The 21,203-nt window shown below is 46.4% G+C and overlaps 1 protein-coding gene across 6 annotated transcripts in view; it reads left to right on the top strand.

Moving 5' to 3' along the window:
• The window catches only part of BDH1 (3-hydroxybutyrate dehydrogenase 1), a 47,317-nt gene extending 27,102 nt beyond the window's left edge, over positions 1-20,215 (top strand). For all 6 annotated transcript variants that reach the window (XM_060198482.1, XM_060198481.1, XM_060198479.1 and 3 more), the window contains 5 exons: positions 1,143-1,215; positions 2,783-2,893; positions 12,535-12,676; positions 17,498-17,650; positions 19,293-20,215. In XM_060198482.1, the coding sequence (XP_060054465.1) occupies positions 1,143-1,215; positions 2,783-2,893; positions 12,535-12,676; positions 17,498-17,650; positions 19,293-19,762 (949 nt within the window). In that variant the 3' untranslated portion in view covers positions 19,763-20,215. The remainder of the gene's footprint in view (positions 1-1,142; positions 1,216-2,782; positions 2,894-12,534; positions 12,677-17,497; positions 17,651-19,292) is intronic.
• The last annotated feature ends 988 nt before the right edge of the window (positions 20,216-21,203 follow it).

The raw sequence follows: 21,203 nt of genomic DNA, 5'->3' as shown, positions 1-21,203 counted from the left end.
CAGGCCACGTGGAGTCAGCCGACAATGGCCGTCCCCACTACCTGACCACGGGGCGGGCGAGAGAAGGGAGAGAGATCTGAGAGAGAGCTGAAGGAGCTGAGAGAGAGAGGGGGAGCCGAGAGCCCAGAGAGAGCGAGGGAGGGGTGAGGGGGCTTTTATTGGGCGACAACCAGGGGTGACATGTGGGGCCAGGATTGGTTGAAGGGGGCACTGCTAGGATTTCGCAAGGCGTGGTAAAACCTGGGGGTGGAGACTGCATCAGAATAATTCCTCAGAGTCAGTCCAGAAAATAACATTGAGTGAAAACAAAGCTATCCTTAAAAGGCTATATATTATAGATACTATTTATGTAATATTCTTTTTCTCCTCCTCCTCCCTCTCCTTCTCTTCCTCTTTCTCCGTCTCCTCTTTCTTTTTCTTTTTTCAAGATTCATTATTTATTAACAAGAGTGATCCAGAGCCTCACTCTGGCATATGTGATTCTGGAGATTGAACTCAGGACCTCAGGACTGTCCACCGCTTTATCCTCTTGGGCTCTATGGAACATTCTTGGAATGACAAAACTTGAAGGGATGGAGAACAGATTAGTGTTAAAGATGATATGGGATGGAAGGGAAGCAGGTGTGAATACAAAAGGGTAATACGAGGAATTCTTATGATGGCAATGTTCTGTATTTTCACTGCATTAGTGTTAATGTCTCGGTTATGATACTGTACTAGAGTTTTTCAAAATGTTATTATTAAGGGAACCTAGGTAAAAGGTACAGGACATTTCTGTATATTTCTTTCCCTTAACTTCTTACCACCATTCAGTTGTTTCAAATGAAAAATGTTCGATCAAAAGAAGCACTCAGGAATCAGCCTAAAGCTTAAGGATTAAGAAATCAGATTTGCAGAAGGCATTGCTAGCAAAGTCCCATCACTGGAAGGTCTTCATTGGGATATGACCATTTGCTCCCAGTTGAGTGGTATGGGTGGAAAGAGGTCCTTTTCCTCAGTGGAGCCAGCAGGCCACACTGGAGCATTGGGTGGGGAGACAGTACTGCCCTCTGGTAGCCAGGGCCCTATGAACTGCTTCTGCTTCAGAAACAAGGTCTGAGTGTGAACATGCCCTCTGATCAAGGCTCCCTTTTGTCTTGCAGACACACATTGCTGTCCTCCACCTCTTCAGTCCCTGTGGCATGCAGGACCTATGCTGCAGACACTGTGAGCCCGGTGAGTGAGTACAGTCCAGCTTTCTGAGGACTGGTGAGGCAGTCACAGCCCTTCTCTCTTCCCTTCAGGCCCTGAGTCACCAATGGAGAAAGGGTTTGGCATTTTTAGGGCACTTGAAGCTACTTTCTCAGTTGCTTAACTCTATCCACCCCCCCCCCCCCCAATTCTCCAGCAAATAAAATCAGTGGTTAAGAATTTGAACTCTAGAATTTTTCTATTTCTCCTCCTCATCTTCCTCAGCCTCCTTATCCTTTTTTTGTTTGTTTGTTTTGTTTTTTGTTTTTTGTCATTGCTGTTACCAGGGTTTCACTGCTCTGGGCTGACTTTTTCAGACAGAAAGACATAGGAAAGACAACACAACACTCCACCCCCTCCACTGTGGTGGGGGTGGATCTTGAACCTGGGTCACTTGCATGAAAAGCAAGCACACTGCTGTCCAGGTGAACTATCTTGCCAGCCCAGTTTTTAATATGAGAAAGACTAGAGTATTACTACTCAGCTATTGTTGGTATGCATGAGACCCCTTCTGTTTCATTTGGTTTAAATCCCCCCTGCTTAACACTATTCTATTTACATAACCACTTCATTCTATTTATATAACCGCTGTTAACAAGCACCTCCCTCCAGGGCATTGGTTCAATCCCCACTGTTTCATGATATGTTTTTGCTCCACCCCCCCTCCTTGTCACACCCTGATCCTCTCCTTGTCACACTCTGATTGTCACCAGTCACTTTTCTCTCCACCCTCTCTATGTCACACCCTGTTTCCACCCTACTTGGCAAGTATATATAAAGACAGCATTGTGAGTTTTAGAGTACTTTACCTTAAGTTTAGCTTAGCTCGGCTTAGATTGTGCTGCGTCCTGAATGAATAAAGAGATACTGCCTACAGCTCAACTATGAGTCCCTGGTCGTCTGTTACCCGCCCGTGAAGCCAGCCCGGCGGAAACAACCTAACCCGTCGAAAACAACAAGCTATAACTTGTGATGGTGCCAGAGATTGAATCTGGGACCTCTGGGACCTCAGGCATGAAAGTCTGTTGCACAAACCACTGGGCTATGTCCCAGACTTCAGGACTCTGAAATCTTTCAGTCCTAATTTCAATCCTGGGTCTATCACTAATGATGTTAGCTGTTAAAAATATCTTTTCTTTCTGATAACATATGTATAACAATTATATCTGTGTATTATTGTGAGAATTAATAAATACATGCAGAGTTCCTTACACATTCAAAATATTCCATAAATACTAGCTTTGATGATGGTGATGATAGAAATAATAGTGATTGTATATGAAGAACTAAGGTCTAGAAAAGGGAAGTGACTTCCCTAAGCAATGTGGTTCCTTAAAGACACAGTCTGATTTAAACCTCACTATCCTGATATGATATCACTACACATCTTTTCCAAGATATTACGGGAGGCTTTCCCAGACAGAAAGAGCCAGTGGGGGAGGGCCAGGCCTGGAGCACTCAGGAGCACACACCATTAACTGTCCAGAGGATACCCGGTCCTTCTCCCTTCTGGACCTTGGGATCTTAACAGGTCTCTCACTTTCTAAAACAGGTTGGCAGCAAAGCTGTCCTGGTCACGGGCTGTGACTCTGGATTTGGCTTCTCCTTGGCTAAGCATCTGCATTCAAAAGGCTTCCTTGTGTTTGCTGGTTGCCTGCTGAAGGTAAGAGATGGGCCATATTTGTCACCACTGTTCCTTACATATAATAATTGCTGTGTTTTATAGATTTTAAGATATATATATATATGTATATGTATTTTTTTTGTCAGCAGAGTTATTGCTGGGGCTCAGTGCCTATATGTTGAATCCACTGTACCTAGTGGCCTCTTTTTGTTTTATCCCCTTTGTTTGATAGGACACAGAGAAGTTGAGAGGGAATGGAGAGACAGTAGGAGAGAGACAGAGAGACACCTGCAGACCTGCTTCACCACTTGTGATGTTTCTTCCCTGCAGATGGCGATTGGGGGCTCAAACTCTGCTTCTTGCACATGGTAATGTGTGTTTTTAATCAGGTGTGCCACCACCTGGCCCCTGATAGATTTTTGAAATATATTTATCTATATTTTTTATTATTAGTGATTTAATATTGATTTACAAAATTATAAGATAATAGAGGTATAATTCCATATGGTTCCCACCACCAGAATTCTGTGTCCCCACCTCCTCACTGGAAACTGTAGTAGTTCTCCCAATGTCACCAATATGGGCTGATTCTGTAACTATCAATCTATATGTATATCTATATGTATACATATAGATATATCTACATATATATTTTTCCCTATGTTTTTAAATGGTCCTGCCTTCACTCCCTTTCTAAATCACACCCACACCTTTTACTACTTCCAAGTGTCTTTCTTTTTTTTCTTCTCTCAGATAAGGGAAACAGTGCCTGGCTTCCTCTGGTGTTTCCCAGATTTATTTTCCCTTTCATTGATGGTATAAAAATAAAATTCTTAGTGACAAGTGCTTTGCGTCCTGATAGAATGCCTCTCTTAGATTTTTTTTTTAATTTTTATTTATAAAAAGGAAACACAAATAGGATAAGAGGGGTACAACTCCACAATTGAGGAAATATCACAAGTGGTGAAACAGGTCTGCAGGTGTCTCTCTCTGTCTCTCTCCTACTGTCTCTCCATTCCCTCTCAATTTTTCTGTGTCCTATCAAACAAAGGGGATAAAACAAAAAGAGGCCACTAGGTACAGTTCCAACCACCAGAACTCCGTATCCCCTGATAGCTTTCCTGTTATTTGTCCATCTGGGAGTATGGACCCAGGGTCATTATGGGGTGCAGAAGGTGGAAGGTCTGGCTTCTGTAATTGCTTCCCCGCTGAGCATGGGTTTTGACAGGTTGATCCATACTCCCAGCCTGTCTCTCTCTTTCCCTTGTGGGGTAGGGCTCTGGGGAAATGGGGCTCTAGGGCACATTGGTGGGATTGTCTACCCAGGGAAGTCCAGTTGGCATCATGTTAGCATCTGGAACCTGGTGGCTGAAAGAAGAGTTGACATGTAAAGCCAAACAAATTGTTGACTAATCATGAACCTAAAAGCTGGAATAGTGCAAATGAAGAGTTGTGGGGGTTGGTCTCCATTTTGTAGATAGCTAGTAGGGCTATTTTAGTTATATACCAAAGGGCCCATGACTACTAGTTTTGTTTTTTTTTTCCTGAGCCTGACATCTGATATGCAGATGGATCCAAGTTATTGTCTGCGGAGATGATGTCATGGCTGGAAAAAGGACCAGAAAGCTGGATCTGGGAAGAGAGTAGCTCCCAAATATGGGAAAGGTGTATAAATATTGTTGACTGTAAACCCCATCATTTGATGTGATCTGGGGTCCATATTCAGCTTAGGAGCCTGTGTGACCTCTGAATTCCTGTAGATCTGAGCTCACATTCTGTGGTCATAGGTAGGAATGTTCTAAGCTGCCCCAATTTCTGGACCCATCTTCTTCAGGGGGAAGATAGAGTATGTTGTCCAGCCTCCCTTCAGAGGATGGAACTTTCTCTACCATTGCTGATTCACATTGAAGGCAAGGTTCTACCCCCATAGATCTTAAAACTGCAGTGAAATAGTCACTTTGATGAAGTTAAATACACAGTAGACATAGCATTTACTATCTGAGTTATCTTATATGTATTAGATGTAATCTCATTGTGCAGCCATTACCTTCATGACTCTCACTAAGCTTTTTCAAGCCCACCAACAGTCTATAGGATTCCAAGCTCTCCACATCCTTGCCAACATGTGTTTTATGATTTTTGATAATAATCACTTTACTGGATGGGAGGTGGTAACCCTTTGTTCTTTGATTAATGGTGTTGAGCACCTTGTCACTCATTCATTGGTCATCAAGACAGGGGGTCTTAGACAGGCCCAGCCTTCCTGCCATGCACTGCCACTGGCTGCCACTGGCTGAGAGCATAGTTAACATGGCCATGGTTTGGCAGTAGCATGCTGCACACTGCAGTGAGCCTGAAAGTGTGCTTAAAGGAGACTTTCTGTCCTGGTAGTAGATTTATTTTTGAAAGGAGATAGACTGTAGCCTCCACAGTAAGCTTTGGGATTCTCTAACGTTTTGTTGTTCTTCTAATCTGCCAGCTGAGGGTACACAAATTATTGTGTTTAAAATTACTCAAGTTGGGGGCCAGGCGGTGGCACACCCAGTTAAGCACACAGTCTAAGCGCAAGGATCTGAGTAAGGATCTGGGTTCGAGTCCCTGACTCCTCACCTACAGGAAGGACACTTCACAAACTGTGAAGCAAGTCTACAGGTGGCCGCCTTTCTCCCTCTCTCATGTTTTCTCTGTCCTAGGCAATAAGAGCAGCAAAAACAAGAGGAAAAAATGACCATCAGGAATAGTGGATTTGTAGTGGCAGCACCAAGCCCCAGTGATAACCTTGGAGGCAAAAATTAAAAAATACAAAATAAATTTAAAAAAATACTCATGTTTAATTATTTTTCTTTATCATCATATTATAAAAATATTAGGTTGTTGGAAACATCATGATGTATATTTCTGTTTTTCTTTCTTTTTTTTAAAATATTTTATTTTATTTATTTATTCCCTTTTGTTGCCCTTGTTGTTTTATTGTTGTAGTTATTATTGTTGTTGTCGTCGTTGGATAGGACAGAGAGAAATGGAGAGAGGAGGGGAAGACAGAGAGGGGGAGAGAAAGATAGACACCTGCAGACCTGCTTCACCGCCTGTGAAGCGACTCCCCTGCAGGTGGGGAGCCGGGGTTCGAACCGGGATCCTTATGCCGGTCCTTGTGCTTTGCGCCACGTGCGCTTAACCCGCTGCGCTACAGCCCGACTCCCTATTTCTGTTTTTCTATGCACAAATGCATCATGATTTTTCTGACAACCCAATATTTTACTTATGTATATATTTATTTATTTGGTAGAAACAGAAATCAAGAAAGGAGAGAGAGATAGAAATGGAAAGAGAGAGACACCTGCCACAATGCTTCAGCACTCATGAAGCCTTTTCCCTGTAGGTAAGGGCTGCAGGCTTGAACCTGGGCCTTGAGCACTGTAACACACGTGCTCTGCTGGTTGTGCCACCTCCTAACCTCCCAAGGAAGGAATTTAAGAAAAAAAAAGAAAGAAAAGAAAAAGATTTATTTATTTGATGTCAGGGAAATATCACAGTGGTTTATGTGCCAGACTTGCATGCTTAAAGCCCGGAAGTCCCAAGTTTAATCCCTGGCACTACCATAAACCAAAACTGAGCAGTTCTATGATATCTCCTTATCTCATTAAAAATCAAACAAATGAAGTTGGGTTTTTTGTTGCTGTTGTTGTTTGGTTTTTTGTTTGTTTCTAGATTTACACATTGACTTATTTAAAGAAAAAAAGAACCAGAGCATCATTCTGGCATATAAGATATTTGGGAGTAAACTCAGGACTTCTCTCTTGCAAGCCTAGTGCTCTTATCATTGAGCCAGCTCCCTGGCCATGGGATTCTGTAATATTAGGTTTAATATCTATTCAGTATAAAACTTTAGTCATGGGGGTCGGGCTGTAGCACAGCAGGTTAAACTCAGGTGGCATGAAACTCGAGGACTGGTGTAAGGATCCCGGTTTGAGCCCCCAACTCCCCACCTACAGGGAGCCCCCAGCTCCCCACAAGTGCTGAAGCAGGTCTGCAAGTGTCTACCTTTCTCCCCCCATCTTTGTCTTCCCCTCCTTTGTCCATTTCTCTCTGTCCTATCCAGCAACAATAACATCAATAACAACAACAATGATAAAAACAACAAGGGCAACAAAAGGGGAAAATAAATAAATAAATAAAATATAAAAAAACTTTAGTCATTTAGAAAAGAATAAATAATGAAATTATCAATGTTACCATCTCTGAACATATTTCCAGATCAGAGAGAGCTTTCTTTTTGCCTCTTTAATTTTTATCTATTTTAACACATGAAAGAAATTCTTGGTAAATTAAAAAAAATACCAAAATGAATTATGTAAAAATAAATAATGGAGTCTTTTCACTTCAGCAGGTTGCCTTCAAAGTAACTTAAGATGTTCATGAGCCTATTCTTTGTGACGTCTGCTGTTGTAAACAAAGCCACAGTGAACTGTCTCACACCTATCTTTGCATCCTTTCATCAGAAATTCTTAGGAATATTTCTAGATGTGAGAGTGCTAGATGGGAAGATGTGGAGATTTTTAGGCTCATTCAAATGCCAAATTGCTCCCCCAGGAAGCAGTACCTGTGCCTTCTCCCTCTGACAGAGCATGAGAGAACCTGCTTAGGGAGGTGCTGGGGTGGGTAGGCATGGCGTGCATAGAGCTGGGTTCTTTGCTCAGTGCACTTTCAGCAGGCACAAAGCAATTTTTTTGTAAGTAAAGCACCTATGCCATTGTACCAGCCAGAGTGTGGGCAGAGGCTACTTGGTGCTGCAGAGGAGTCTTTATGAAGGAGTCAGGAGTGGGGAGTGGAGGGGCATGTGGTGGCACACTTGGGTAAACACATACGTTACCATGTACAGAGACCCAAGTTCAAGCCTCCACTCCCCGCCTTCAGGTGTCTATCATTCTCTTTCCCTCTCCTCTCATTTTTTTCCTATCCTATGAAATAAAATAGAAAGAAGAAAGAAAAAGAGAAAAAGGAAAAGGAAAAAAATGATACTCAGGAGTGGTGGATTTGTAGTGCTAGCACCAAGCTCCAGTGATAAACCCTGGTGTGAGAATAAAAAAATAAAAATAAATAAAAAAACAAAAGTCAAGGCTTTGAATTTTAATCACAGACCAGCTACTGACACAGGAACTAGGCAAACACTTGCCTGTCCTGCCTGAGATCCAGTCTACTCTTAATTAAAATAAGAGGTTTAGACTTGGTGATCATATATCTTTCTGTTTCTATGATGGTGATTCTATGATTCAAGAACTGGTGTTAGAAAGGAAACAAAGACACCTGGGTTCAAGCTTCCTGGTCCCCATCTGCATGGGGTGGGGAGGGGTTCATGAGTGGTGGAGTAATGTTTCAGGTTTATTTTATTCTCTCACCCTCTCTAAACACAGACAAGAGGTACCAGGTGGTGGAGTTCCTGGTTAAGTGCACGTTACAGTGTTCAAGACCCCAGGCCCCACCTGCAGGTGGGAGTTTCACAAGCAATGAAGCAGGGCTGCAAATGTCTCTTTGTCTCTCTTCTTCTCTATCTTCTCCTTTTCTCTTGATTTCCGTCTGACTCTACCCAATAAACAAACAAATGTCACTTAAAAGCAGAAAGGGGGAAAAAATGACCACCAGGAGCTGTGGAGTTGTTTAGGCACGGAGTCCAGCAACAACTGTGGTAGAAAGAAAGGAAGAAAGAAAGAAAGAAAGAAAGAAAGAAAGAAAGGAGGTAAGGAGGAAAGAGAAAGAAAGAAAGAAAGAAAGAAAGAAAGAAAGAAAGAAAGAAAGAAAGGAGGTAAGGAGGAAAGAGAGAAAGGAAGGAAGAGGAAGGAAAAGAAAGAAAGAAAGGGTCACTGCCAGGTTATGTCTCTTGGTGTCTATCCCTTAATTACTGGGTGTCATTACCTGGTTTGGGTCACAGCTAGAGAGAACACAAGCCAATAGGAGTCTGAAGAATGTGTTTCAGCTTTCTCCTGGTCTCCTATTAGTGTGGAATAACTTGCCTTCAGAAGTACAAATGGGATATTAGACTTCCAGCTTGGTTCTGAGAGGTTAAGTCTCATGGACTGCAGCTTCATTTACATCCCAACACTCTGCCTGCCCCTGCTTAGTTTCAGGAGCTTCAGCTCTCAATGTCTCAGGCCAACTCAACAACTTGACTTAGGCAGATGTCTTCAGGTCTCTACCTCTCTTTCCTCACTCCACTGGGCCATTTTGCTGCATATGGACACATGCATCCACATGTGCACATGCACACACATATCCCCTACCATACACTCCTGTGCATGACTCCTCTTTCTTTCTGCTTCCATTTGTAGACAGACACCCCCAGACAATGGATTATGCTAGACTTCTATATTAGTATTAGTATTTTGTATAGCCAGGGCCTCATACATACTGATTTCACAGTTCCAGGCTTTTTTTTTTTTTTTTTTATTCAAAGAAATAGGGACAGAGGGAGAGATCACACAACCAGAGCTTCTGCTGGTATTATAGTACTTTCCAGATGGTGCCTGGGCTTGGCCCTGGGATGTGCTCATGGGAAGGTAGTTGACCTAGTCAGTGAGATATCTCTCAAGCCTCTATAATAGATATTTTCATATTTTTTCATTTTTATTTTTATTAGAGCACTGTTCAATGATGTATCCACTGCACCACTTCCCAGACTGTGATACTTTCATTTGTTTGATTCCCTTTTGTCCCCCAAACCACGTGGGTCTATCTTATAACTTTGTTAACTTGGTCAACTATTTATTAAATGATTTATTTAATCAATGAATACTTACAAGCACCTACCGTGAGCTAAAATCAGTCTCTGTTAGACATAAAGCACATACCAATTCAGTGAAGAGTTCTTGCCCATGTAGAACTTATGTTTGCAGATAGATGATGGACAGACAGGGAACAAGACAAACAAGTAAATTGCTTTTCTGTGGAGGTAATGAGAGCTATGGAGAAAAACAAAGCCACAAGAGAAGATGGGGATGGGGGAATGGAGAAGATATGGTGTTCAGTTTTAAAGTGGAAAGAAAGTCCTCACTGGGAGTCAGATGCTCTTTCATTGTGGCGCAAGGTCATGCAGGAAGGTAGCATTTGGAGGAGGTGAGGTAGCCAGCCTTGCACTGTCTCTCCAAGAAGAAGGGACAGCCAAGCCAGTGCCCCACATGGGTGTGTGGCTGCTGCCTAAGAGAAATGGCGGGGCTGACTTTTGGCTAAAGCCAAGTAAGTGAGAGGGTTGTAGTGTGAGCAGAATAGGAGGGAGGTGCTGTGTGGAAAACAGAGGTGTCTGTGGGCACCAGCCTGAGGCCCCTGGACTTGAAGACGGGGCCTCAGGGAGATTTCTCTTGGACCCCTTGTGGGAATGGCAGCAGGCACTCCAGGCTGGTTGGCTTGTGTAGGAAGAGCACGCCTGCTATGTTCTTTGGGAAGGCTGGTATCAAAAGAGGTTCAGAGTGGAGCCTCAGTCTAACCATGCCTCACTCCTCAATATCTGAAGTGGTCTCTGTGGGTGGCACTGGCATTCTCATGGCTTGCGCCATGTGGCTTCTTCTCAGGTGCACTAACTAGTGATCATGAGAGTATAGGGAGGGAGGGGTGACCAGGAGGACCTTCTGACTTCCTGTCTGTCCTTAGATTGTCTCTGCTCCACATTTTCCACCTCCACCTTCTGGGCAGTGCATGCCAGCTCTGGACTGAGACAGTCATGCCTCACTGTGAGCTAAACTTGGTTGTGAGCCCTGGCTCTGCTGTTTTCTGAGCTGCATAGAGCAAGCCTGACCCCTTGCCATTGTGTTTCCTCTAGGTATTTATCTCTGGTGCATTTGGCCTCATTCAACAGGGTACCTTAGCCATTCTCTATTGCATCCCTTTGACTGTGCTGGGGAAGGGTCTGCCAGTCCTAGGATTCAGGCTTTCCTGGTTCAAATCACTCATGAGGTTCATCCTCCCGTGCTTGAGAGGTTTGCTTCAGGACCAGCTGTGGGAGCCTCGGGTGAGCCCCAAAGAGTCACTTCCCCTACTTCTGCAGCCACTGCAGTGCTCTTGTAAACTGCATCACTGCCTCTGTGCAGCACTGGGAAGAGTCACTGCCAGTGAAATCATGACTGACTAGCATCTAGTGTTTCTCTTTGATTGTGGCTCATTCCTAGTGTATAAACAGTGCATTACAGAACAGACAATGCATGAAAGTTGGTAAGCCTCATGATGTGAGGACCAGTGGCATCATGCATTTTGAAGTATTAGCACCATGTGAAACACAGTAAACACTTGGTAAATGGTGTAAGCTTCAAATGTTTATTTACTTATTATGAGAGAGAATGAGAAGGGAGAGAGAGAGATCTGAGTACTGCTCAGCATAAGGTCGTGGTACTTATGCTGGGGCCTCAGGCATGTAAATGTCTCTAACAAGCTAAGCTTTCTCTCTCTCTCTCTCTCATACCTGGGGTATGCTTTTATTCCACTCCTCTAATAATTCACCACTGTTTCCAGACACACTCCTTCCCTCCTCTCCAATCTCAAATCCCACTGTATCCATAAGTCTCTGCCCCACCTGTAGCAGATGACGCACCTCTTACTTCTTCCTGGAGTGTTCCAGCCCCACAGTCCCCCTGGCTCCTGGCCTCAGATGCCACTCTCTTTGGAAGGCCTTCTCTGCCCACTCCATCTTCTGCCACCTCCCACCTGCCACAGGACTCATGCAGCAGAGACTCTTCTTATTGTTTGTTTACTCATCTGCTTCCTTCCCCAAAACAGGACTCTGAAAACAGGGCAGAATGCTTTATTTTTGTGTCTCCACTTCTCAGCACACTGCCAGAACATGATAGAGACCCAAGAAAATGTGAACTATTGACACTTTTCTATATTTAATAATGTCTGAATTTGCGTAGCACTGTATGGTTTAGCAGGCTTTTTTTTTTTTTTTTTTTTTAATGACTTCATACCACTAGCCTGACTAGGTCAAGACAGATGCTGCCCCTATTTCTGCTGGTGACTGCAAGCATGTGGGTGCACAGTGCCTGGCTGGCAGCTGATCTGGAGTGAGTCTGGTTCTGGCCTCTAACCAACTCATCTAAGCCTGACCCTGGCCCTGAGCTTTGAACAGAGATAAAGGAGGCAACTGGCAGCCTGCTAGTCACATGTGACTTCTGGGTATACTTTGGCCCACACAATAGGTTTGTTTTTTTTTTTAAATATGAATAAGTTGCCAACATTTAGGAAATTAACTTTCACATAGAAGTTTCAATTGCTAGCTTAAAAATATGAACATCTGGCAACCCCAGACTTATAGCTGTGGGCTTACAAATGGTGCCTGGAGGCCGAGAGGCAAGGGATGTGCTGTCCCCTGAGTCCCAGCCTCACATATCACTTGACACCCTCCTGCCCAGCTCTTTCAGGTACTTACTTTGCAAGCCCTTACTTGAGAAAGAGCCCTGCCATGGGGGTTCATGGCTGTGTCACTAACACTTAGATTGGTGGTTGATATGTCACAGTGCCCAGAATGACTAAAGACTAACCTGAATTAAACCAGCTGCTGAGGGCAGGTCCGGGTGGGCCTCCAGAAACATCTACCTGCAGCTGATAGTAAGCCTAGGGCTAGCTACCTTCTCCACTCTGGTGCTCATTCCAGAGGCAGGGCGTGAGGGAGGGTGTTGAAGCAATCATTCTCTCCTCTCCAGGACAAAGGTGATGATGGTGTCAAGGAGCTGGACAGCCTGAAGAGTGATCGGCTGAGAACCATCCAACTCAATGTTTGTAAGAGCGAGGACGTAGAGAAAGCAGTGGAGACTGTGCGCTCAAGCCTGCAGGACCCTGAGAAAGGTGGGGGCGTTGGGGGCAACAAGGGTTGTGCATAGGCCACTCTGAGGGGTCCCTCCTGAATGTCCTCTTCCCTTTTCTGGTGTTCTGCCCAAAGATGGCTTTCTCCATTCAGTTCTTTCCTTGCTCTATAGGAGGAAGTGGGTTAAGCTGGAGATGTCTAGGCAGTGAGGCAATGTGAAAATAGTCAGAAGTGATGTTAGGGCCTGTGGGATGGTAAAAGGAGTGTGCTTATGGGCAGGTCAGCTCAGCCAGTGCCCACTGGACACTCACCCTGACCCTGATATGGGGGACAAAGTAATGGCTGAGCACAGTCCTTATCCCTGAGGATCTTGAAGCCTGCTGGGGGCTGACCCAGATGACTTCCCCACCCCTACTCTGGGAGCTACATAGGACAGAGAGATCTGGGTCCATTTTGGAATGGGGTGCTTGGGTGGAATGGGGAATGCATCCATTAAGGTGGGCTGTGGGAGATTGTTGGGAAGGGAGGGAGGGAGGTAGGGGTGCATGGACAGTGGTGGGAAGCATACAGGGTAGGCTGGGGATGGTCAGTTCTGGTGGAGATAGGAAGGGAAGTCACCCAGAACCTGGGTGCCAGGTGAGGGAGCCTGAATGCTCTCTTGAGGGCAGTGGGGAGCCTTGAAGGAGATTTTTTTTTTGAGATTTCTATTTATTTATTTATGTATTTATTCCCCTTTGTTGCCTTTATTGTTTTATTGTTGTAGTTATTATTGTTGTTGTTATTGATGTCATTGTTATTGGATAGGACAGAGAGAAATGGAGAGAGGAGAGGAAGACAGAGGGGGAGAGAAAGATAGACACCTGCAGACCTGCTTCACCACTTGTGAAGTGACACCCCTGCAGGTGGGGAGCCAGGGCGCTTTGCACCACCTGCATTTAACCCACTGTGTTACCGTCCGACTCCCGAAGGAGATTTTCTGAGGCGAAAATCTCCGGGGCCTGTCTATGGTGGGAATACAGAGGGTGGGCTTAAAGGAGAAGCATAGGTACTGACATTTGCAAAGCATTCCTTCCATCTGCTTTCTGAATTTCATTTAATATGCAAACTGTGTTGTAAAATAACACTAGAAACATGTAAACCTTCTTGAAGTGTGTATATTGTAAATTGGATAACTGTTAATATAAGCAGTACATTGCCTTCTTGTATATAGTGGGAGGGGGGGAAGAAGTAAACATTGACTCTTCAAAAAACAGGGTGGTGATGTAGGTATGAGAGTCCTGAATGAGGACTGAGGGCAGTGACAAAGTGGAGGGGGAATAACAAGACAGAACTGGCTGGGCATGGTGACAGATCTGTGTGTGAGGATGGGGGTGACACAGGGGCCTCTATCCTGGACACCTGGAATGCCTTGCTGGCAGAAAAGGATGACAGCCATAGACTAGGCATACAGGGCAGCAGGGAGCCCTAGGAATGGGGGGATGTGGGAGCAGGGACTCTTGGGAACTTGAGCAATTAGGGGCCAGAGTAGCAGCAGTCAGAGAGTTTGGGTGTAGTGCCAGAAGCTAAAGGAGGAGAGGGTTTGGGAGGGGGCACTGGCCAACAGCACCCACACTGCTGCAAGTTTCCAATGCATAATGACTCAAGTGGCCTCCCCTGCCACCCATGGAGGCTCCAGCAAAGAGGGGATCTGATGTATAGGGAACAAATAAGTGGTGATGGTGGTGCCTGGAGGAGCCAGTCTGGTCTGCTCACTTCACTTGTGACATTTACATTTGAGCTCTCTGGTAGCCCAGGCAGAAAGGGTATGTCCCATTCACCTGTTTTCTGGTGGAATCCCTATTCTGGCAGGTGGACAGTTTTCCTGAGCAGTGATTTCAGCCACTGGTAGGGAGCAGGGAAGTGGGAGGGAAGCCCTGAGTCATGCCAGACACTCAGCTGGCATTTATGCATCTAGCAGAGATGCTGTCCCTTCCCAAAGGTCCTTGTGCTGTGCTGTGCTGTGCTGTGTTATTGGAGAGGATTCTAGCTTGTCAGTGATGTGACACCTAATAGCCCAGGTCCCACCCACTCTAGTAGGCCATTCGTAGCTCTCTCTCTCTGCTCTCTGAGGAGAGACTGTAAGTTCCTGATTCACTGAACATCAGTCTGGTAATTAGCAGGCAAGGCCAGGGCCCCTGTCACTCCCCCCCCTTTTTTAATCCTTCCTCAGACCATGCTGACTTTTCACACCAGGTGGCACTCTCCCCTGAGCTTTCAGGCCAGTGGGTTGTGGATTGGATTCACACACCACAGACAGGAACCTTCCAGGAGACAGTTGGAAGCCAATTTTTCATGGCGAGTTTGGCACCCATCACCCTGGCTCTGTAGGAGAGTTGCTGTCCAAGCCAGGGCAGCTGACCATGGGGGTGAGGTAAAAGAGGGTGTCTGATTAGAGCTGGTGAGCCATCAGCCACCAGCAGGATACTAGAGACTAGAGAGTCTGTGACCTGCCCGCCCCATTCATGTCTCTGGGAAATGTCAAGTGGGTGGGTCATCTACTTGGCTCTGGGGATGGCTTGAACTTGAAACCATCACTTAGCTCAGTCAGGAGACACTGGCTCAGCACCTGCTGCGAGTTTAGTAGTGTGCTGAGCACCAGAAGGGGCAAGTCAATGCCGAACAGCTGAGTGGAAGTCAGTGGCTCAATGGCAGCACTTGTGAGGAAAGGCTATAGTACCGGGGACATACGGGGGAAGCACTGGATGGGGAAGTCCCCACATATGGAAAGTTCTCTACCTAAGAGTAGGATGCCTAGATTTGCTCAAGCTCTTCCTTTTACTAGAAGTGTGTCCTGGGCTCATGCCCAGTGGCCTCAGCTTGCCTGTCTGTGAAATGAGAATGCCTCGTTGTCCTCACACCTAGATCCAGCCAACTGGCGGGAGCACAGGAGGGGCTCAACAACAGCTGCTGTGGGGCTAAGGAGTGGGAGCTGAGCAGTGCTAGGAGGCAGCAGGAGCAGGTGAGGCCTTCAGCGAGATGTAGGCTGGTCAAGCTCAACAGGGGCAGCATGCATGGGGAGGAGTAGTTGACAGGTGAGGCAAAGGCCACCTCACATTTCCTGCTACAGAGGGGAATCAGAGAAGCAGGAGTGACTTCCAAGAGGAGACCAGGATAGAGGTGGAGGAGAGAGTGGGGCAGGGAGAGTGTTCTCACGAGTACATGAGGGAGGCAATGAGAAATCAAATGAATAAAGTGGAAACAGGGAAGAAAACATGAGTCCTAGTGACACAACAGAGGAAGCCACTAAATACACAAGACTCTGTCCTTACACAGACCTGAGCCCACATTCTATGCTGTCCACTAGTCAGTTCATGACCTTGACCAAGGTGCTTAACCTGTCTGAGCCTCTGTTACCTGGTGCAAGTGGGACAAGTGGGTATTTACTTTATGGGTATGAGAGTGAGGACCAGATGAGGTTTAGTTTGGGCCTGTCAACTGTCTTGATCTGTATCACTGATATTAATAGCACCAGGTGACTAGTTAGATGGGGGAGAAGTGAAGCTGCTAACAGAGTCAAAGATGAAAGTGACGTTAATAAATAAAGTAAGGGGCAGGCTCATAGAGAGAGGGCGTCTGCTCTTCCTGGGAGGAAAGGAGAGAAACTCCCCAGTCTGCAGCAGTGGGGGAGGGAGGGGTGTAGGGTTGACTCGAATCTCATTATCAGTGTCACTGTGAGGTCACTGTGAGACCTGAGAACTGGAAGCCTCTTTTTGGCCACCATAGGGAGTTGGAATGAGAATTTAGGAGCTCTTTGTTAACCAGCAATTTCCTCTCCCCTAATACATATCCTTAACCCTCCATAATTGAAGGAGAAGGCACAGAGGTCAGTTGATGAAGCTTTAATTTGGGTAACACGGAAGGAAAGCAGCTAGAGACCAATTACTTTGTCATTTACACAAGCTCATTTCCATGATGAACTGGGAAAGCAAAGTAAGGCCAGAGTTCCCACAGGGACAGCCCCCAGGAGAGCAGCTCTGCCCTGAGTTTGCACCTTGGGAAGGAGCACAAGATTTCACAGGAGACTATGGTTTGAGGGTTTCCACAGCAAAGAGGCTAGGTCTGCTCCATTCTGTGGCTCCAACCCTCTCTGCCCTTGCACCTCCAGACAAGGGACTCAGAGAGGCCCCTATAAAACAAGGCTGCTGCTTATTGCCACCCCCTCTGGTTCAGCTTTGCCTCGATTTATTTGGTAACTGAACTTGTCCTTCCCCTATAAGACATCCATCTCCTTACCTGTAAGATCACTTATCAGACTCTGTGAGTTCCAAGGAAGCTTCCAGCATCTTTCTCTGAGTCTGTAAAAGCCAGATGGTCCTTTGGTTATCTTCTAGGAAACAGTCAACTCAGGGTAGAGCACGTCTAGGGCCCAACTTCAGATCAAAGGTTGACTAAGTTTGTATTCTGCTGTGTGACCTTGGATATTGGATCCCCTCTCTGGTCCTCCAGTGAGCACTTGGCCTGGAAGATGGGTTCTGTCAAGATGGAGACTAAACAAAGGCTCCAAGGCAGGAATGACTAAGTAGGTGCCTGAGCAGGAGGGGCTGGATGGAGTAGAGTGGAAGTGAGTTAGATGAAGGAGAATAGAGTTCAGGCTCCCAGCAGGTCTGGGTCATAATGGGCCCTGAAACTTAATTCAGGAAGGGTCACAGCCTGCACTGTGGGCTCTCTAGCTCCTGCTATTCTTGGTGACTCTAGAAATTGCTGAGAGGAATGGCAGGTCATGACACAACGGGACTAAAGTGAGGAAAATGGGCTGCAGGCTTATCAGTGGCATCTGAGGACCAAGCCCACGTGGTGACCATGGTTTTTCCCCTTCTGTCCAGGCATGTGGGGCCTGGTTAACAACGCAGGCATCTCAACATTTGGGGAGGTTGAATTCACCAGCATGGACACCTACAAGGAGGTGGCAGAAGTGAATCTCTGGGGCACAGTGAGAATGACAAAATCCTGTCTCCCACTCATCCGAAGGGCCAAAGGTGAGTTGGAAAAAAAAAAAAAAACCACCAAAACTTTATTCTTGCTTCACTCTTTCAACTTTACTCAGAATAGAAAGATATCTCAGCCAAGCCAACACCCACATCCCAGTGAGAGTGAGTACATGACTCCCAAGGGTCAGGCTGGATGGTGGTGAGCAGAGGTGGCATGACCAAGTGGGTGGAAAGTGATGTGTGCTTTTCAGGAGGCAGAGCAAGCAGTGCAGGTAAGAGGTCCACAGTGTGTACAGCAACGGAGTACAGATTATAGCACTCAGGGAAGCCCATGGAAAGAAATAACCATCCTATGTGCAAGCTGCCCCCAGCTCGGGGTGTGGTTAGGTGAGTTTGGTATGCCCAGTCTGTGGGTTACTAAGCCATACTTAAAGAGAACTGTGGTACAACGTTAAAATAATAATAATAATACAATCAAAGTTAAAGAAAAATGGAAAATAGGGGGTTGGGCAGTAGCGCAGTGGGTTAAGCGTAGGTGGCACAAAGTGCAAGGACCGGTGTAAGGATCCCGGTTTGAGCCCCCGGCTCCCCACCTGCAGGGGAGTCGCTTCACAGGTGGTGAAGCAGGTCTGCAGGTGTCTATCTTTCTCTCTCCCTCTCTATCTTACCCTCCTCTCTCCATTTCTCTCTTTCCTACCCAACAACAGCAATAACAACAATAATAACTACAACAATAAAAAGACAAAACGGGCAACAAAAGGGAATAAATAAATATATATTAAAAAAGGAAAATAAAATAAACCCCAAAACAAATGTAAGGTAACCAAATGTAAAGAAACCACCTAAGAAATCAATGACTTGAATTTTTCTTTCTATAACATTAAACAATTGGGTAAGAAAGGGGAGAGCCATATGCTATATCCCAAAACCCCAGCAAAGCAGGACAGCCCAGAAAACAGCTGTAAGATTTCAGAAGAAAATCTTGGTCTTTGATCAGCTCTGAATGTAGAGATTTCTGAAAGGTGCCTACCCGCTGTGCTAGTGATGCACACTCACACCCTGGGCCCATCTGGGTTTACTCACTACACTGCACAGGCTCACCTTCACGTCCCACCAGGAGTGGGGGAACCTATGGCCACCCCCAAGACCTTGAGCTGGGCCTCTGGGAGAGCCTCTCAAGTCACCACCCCTCCCAACGCCCAAGGCTCTACATATAAGATTACCCCAGAGCTACTTGCCTGAAGTCATGTTCAGAACCTTGCCCCTGTCCCACCTACTGCCAGATAGCCTCACCAGGGGATGACATGCTGGAACAAAAACAGAGTGAGAGAAATGGGAGGTGAGAGACAGCTTTGCTGTGTGTTACCCACTGTAAAGTGTCTTTCTGTTGATCAAGCCTGCCGCTTCTCATGCACTCCTCCTTCCCTGCCCTGTCAGGCACAGCTATCTGGCCACCTAAGAAACAGGGATGCTGAGTGTGGGCCTGGGCTCAGCTTGATTACCGAGTCAGAAGGCCCCTGGCTTTGGGGGCTTCAGAAGGCTGGAACCCTTCTGGCAGCCAGCAAAGCAGGTATCAGAGGATGGTGGCTGGGTTCCAAATAGGCTTCCAGAAGCATGCTAGATGCCGTGCTCTCTGCCCTGCCATAGCCACCCTGGATCCTGAGCATGTGCTCACTGTCTCCTTTTGCAGGCCGAGTGGTCAACATTAGTAGCATGTTGGGCCGCATGGCTAACCCGGCCCGCTCCCCCTACTGCATCACCAAGTTCGGGGTGGAGGCCTTCTCTGACTGCCTGCGCTACGAGATGCACCCCCTCGGCGTGAAGGTGAGCGTGGTGGAACCTGGCAACTACATCGCGGCCACCAGCCTCTACAGCCCTGAGCGCATCCAGGCCATTGCCAACCGGATGTGGGACGAGCTGCCCGAAGTGGTGCGCAGGGACTACGGCCGCAAGTACTTCGACGAGAAGATCTCCAAGATGGAGAACTACTGCAACAGCGGCTCCACCGACACATCCCCAGTCATCGACGCAGTCACCCACGCCCTGACTGCCACCACCCCCTACACCCGCTACCACCCTATGGACTACTACTGGTGGCTGCGAATGCAGATCATGACCCACTTGCCGGGGGCGGTCTCTGACCGGATCTACATACACTGATGTCGCCTGCTGGCCTGTAAGGGGAGCCCCTGGGAGGGACCGGGAAGGGGAGGGTGGACATCTTGTGTGGTCGCCTCTTGTGAATTAGCCATTAGACCCCGTTTTAGTTTTAACGTGAGAGGTTAGCCCTGCCTAGCCAGTATGCACCAGGGGTGCTTCGGATCTTCTCAACAGGCAGTGAACATCGGCAGGACCCCTAGACCTCAGGACAAACGTGGTGCATCTATCTTTCTGGAGATGATTTAACACACAGGTTTTATTTTATTTTATTTTTTCCCCTTGGGGAAGGGGTGGGGGAAAACGTCTTTAGGTTAAAGCCAGCTTCATTATAAAATAGAACCCAAGCCCTTTACATTTTTAAAGACAAAAACATCAGCTCAGAATTTTTATCATGTTGGATCCATAAGCCTCACAAGTTTATAAAACAAAATAAAACGTTTTTTCTCTTTTGTACATGAGGAGTTTTTATTCCAAAGAGATGTTTGAATAGCAATTCCCTTTTTCCCTTCTTTTTTATATCAGTGGTCTCAGTTGTGGGTCTCTGCCGCTGCTGTAGTAACATTTCCCACATTGTTCCCCGAAGTTGCTCTGCATCCAGTTAGTTACCTGAGACTCCTCTGAGGAGTTTCATGTCCTGCCCTGAGCCCTGCACATGCTTGCTGAGCTCTGCTTTGTACATCTAGGCTGCTGGGATCTACTGACCTGCCAGTTCACAGCCAGTGATTTAGAGCTGACTGTGCAGACAACATGGGGCCATTCTGGTAATTTCCACTTGAGATTTCTTCAACCTTTCACAGGGCAGGTTAGGATTTGTAGGGGTACTCTTTAGCTAAGAGGGCAGTTTGTTTCTGATTTGGGTCTGCTTGGCATTGCAGGGGTGTGATCTATGCTGATGGGGCATTCTTGGCAGGGGTGGTGGTAGAAAAAGGTGTACCTTTTTCCCCTGGGCTGGGTCCAGATTGCTTGCCTTGTCTCACATGGTGCTGTCTCTCCCCCCCCCCCCCCACACACACACACTCAAACGAAATCTCCATACCCACCCCAGCCTGGGTCCAGATTCCCTGCCTGTCTCATGTGTCTTGGGGAGGGGGGGGCTCAAGCAACCCTCACTGATGGTACTCTTTATGCTGTCTTACTAATTAAGAAGTCAGGTCAACAATAGGCAGAATGTGTTATATACTTGGATTTAGGCTTGTAGGATTCTACCCCTAAAATTCCTCAGGGCCTGGATGATTGGAACAGAACCAAAGCACCACTACCCTCCAGATTCTAAGTGCCAGCCTGACAAATCAAACTAGCACTTCAGCCTCTCTCTGGAAGGGACAGGTCTGCCACAAGGGGGCACCCTGCCTCCTCTGCAGTTGGAACCCGACTCTACCCCCTGATTTAGGAGTTTGCATCATAGCTTGGTAATCCCCATCTTGGAAACAGTTTGAACAGA

This window comes from Erinaceus europaeus, chromosome 9 (genome assembly GCF_950295315.1).
Source record: "Erinaceus europaeus chromosome 9, mEriEur2.1, whole genome shotgun sequence".
Lineage (NCBI taxonomy): Eukaryota > Metazoa > Chordata > Mammalia > Eulipotyphla > Erinaceidae > Erinaceus > Erinaceus europaeus.
Note: the sequence above shows the minus strand (reverse complement) of the source record. Positions and strands in the feature narration are given on the sequence as shown.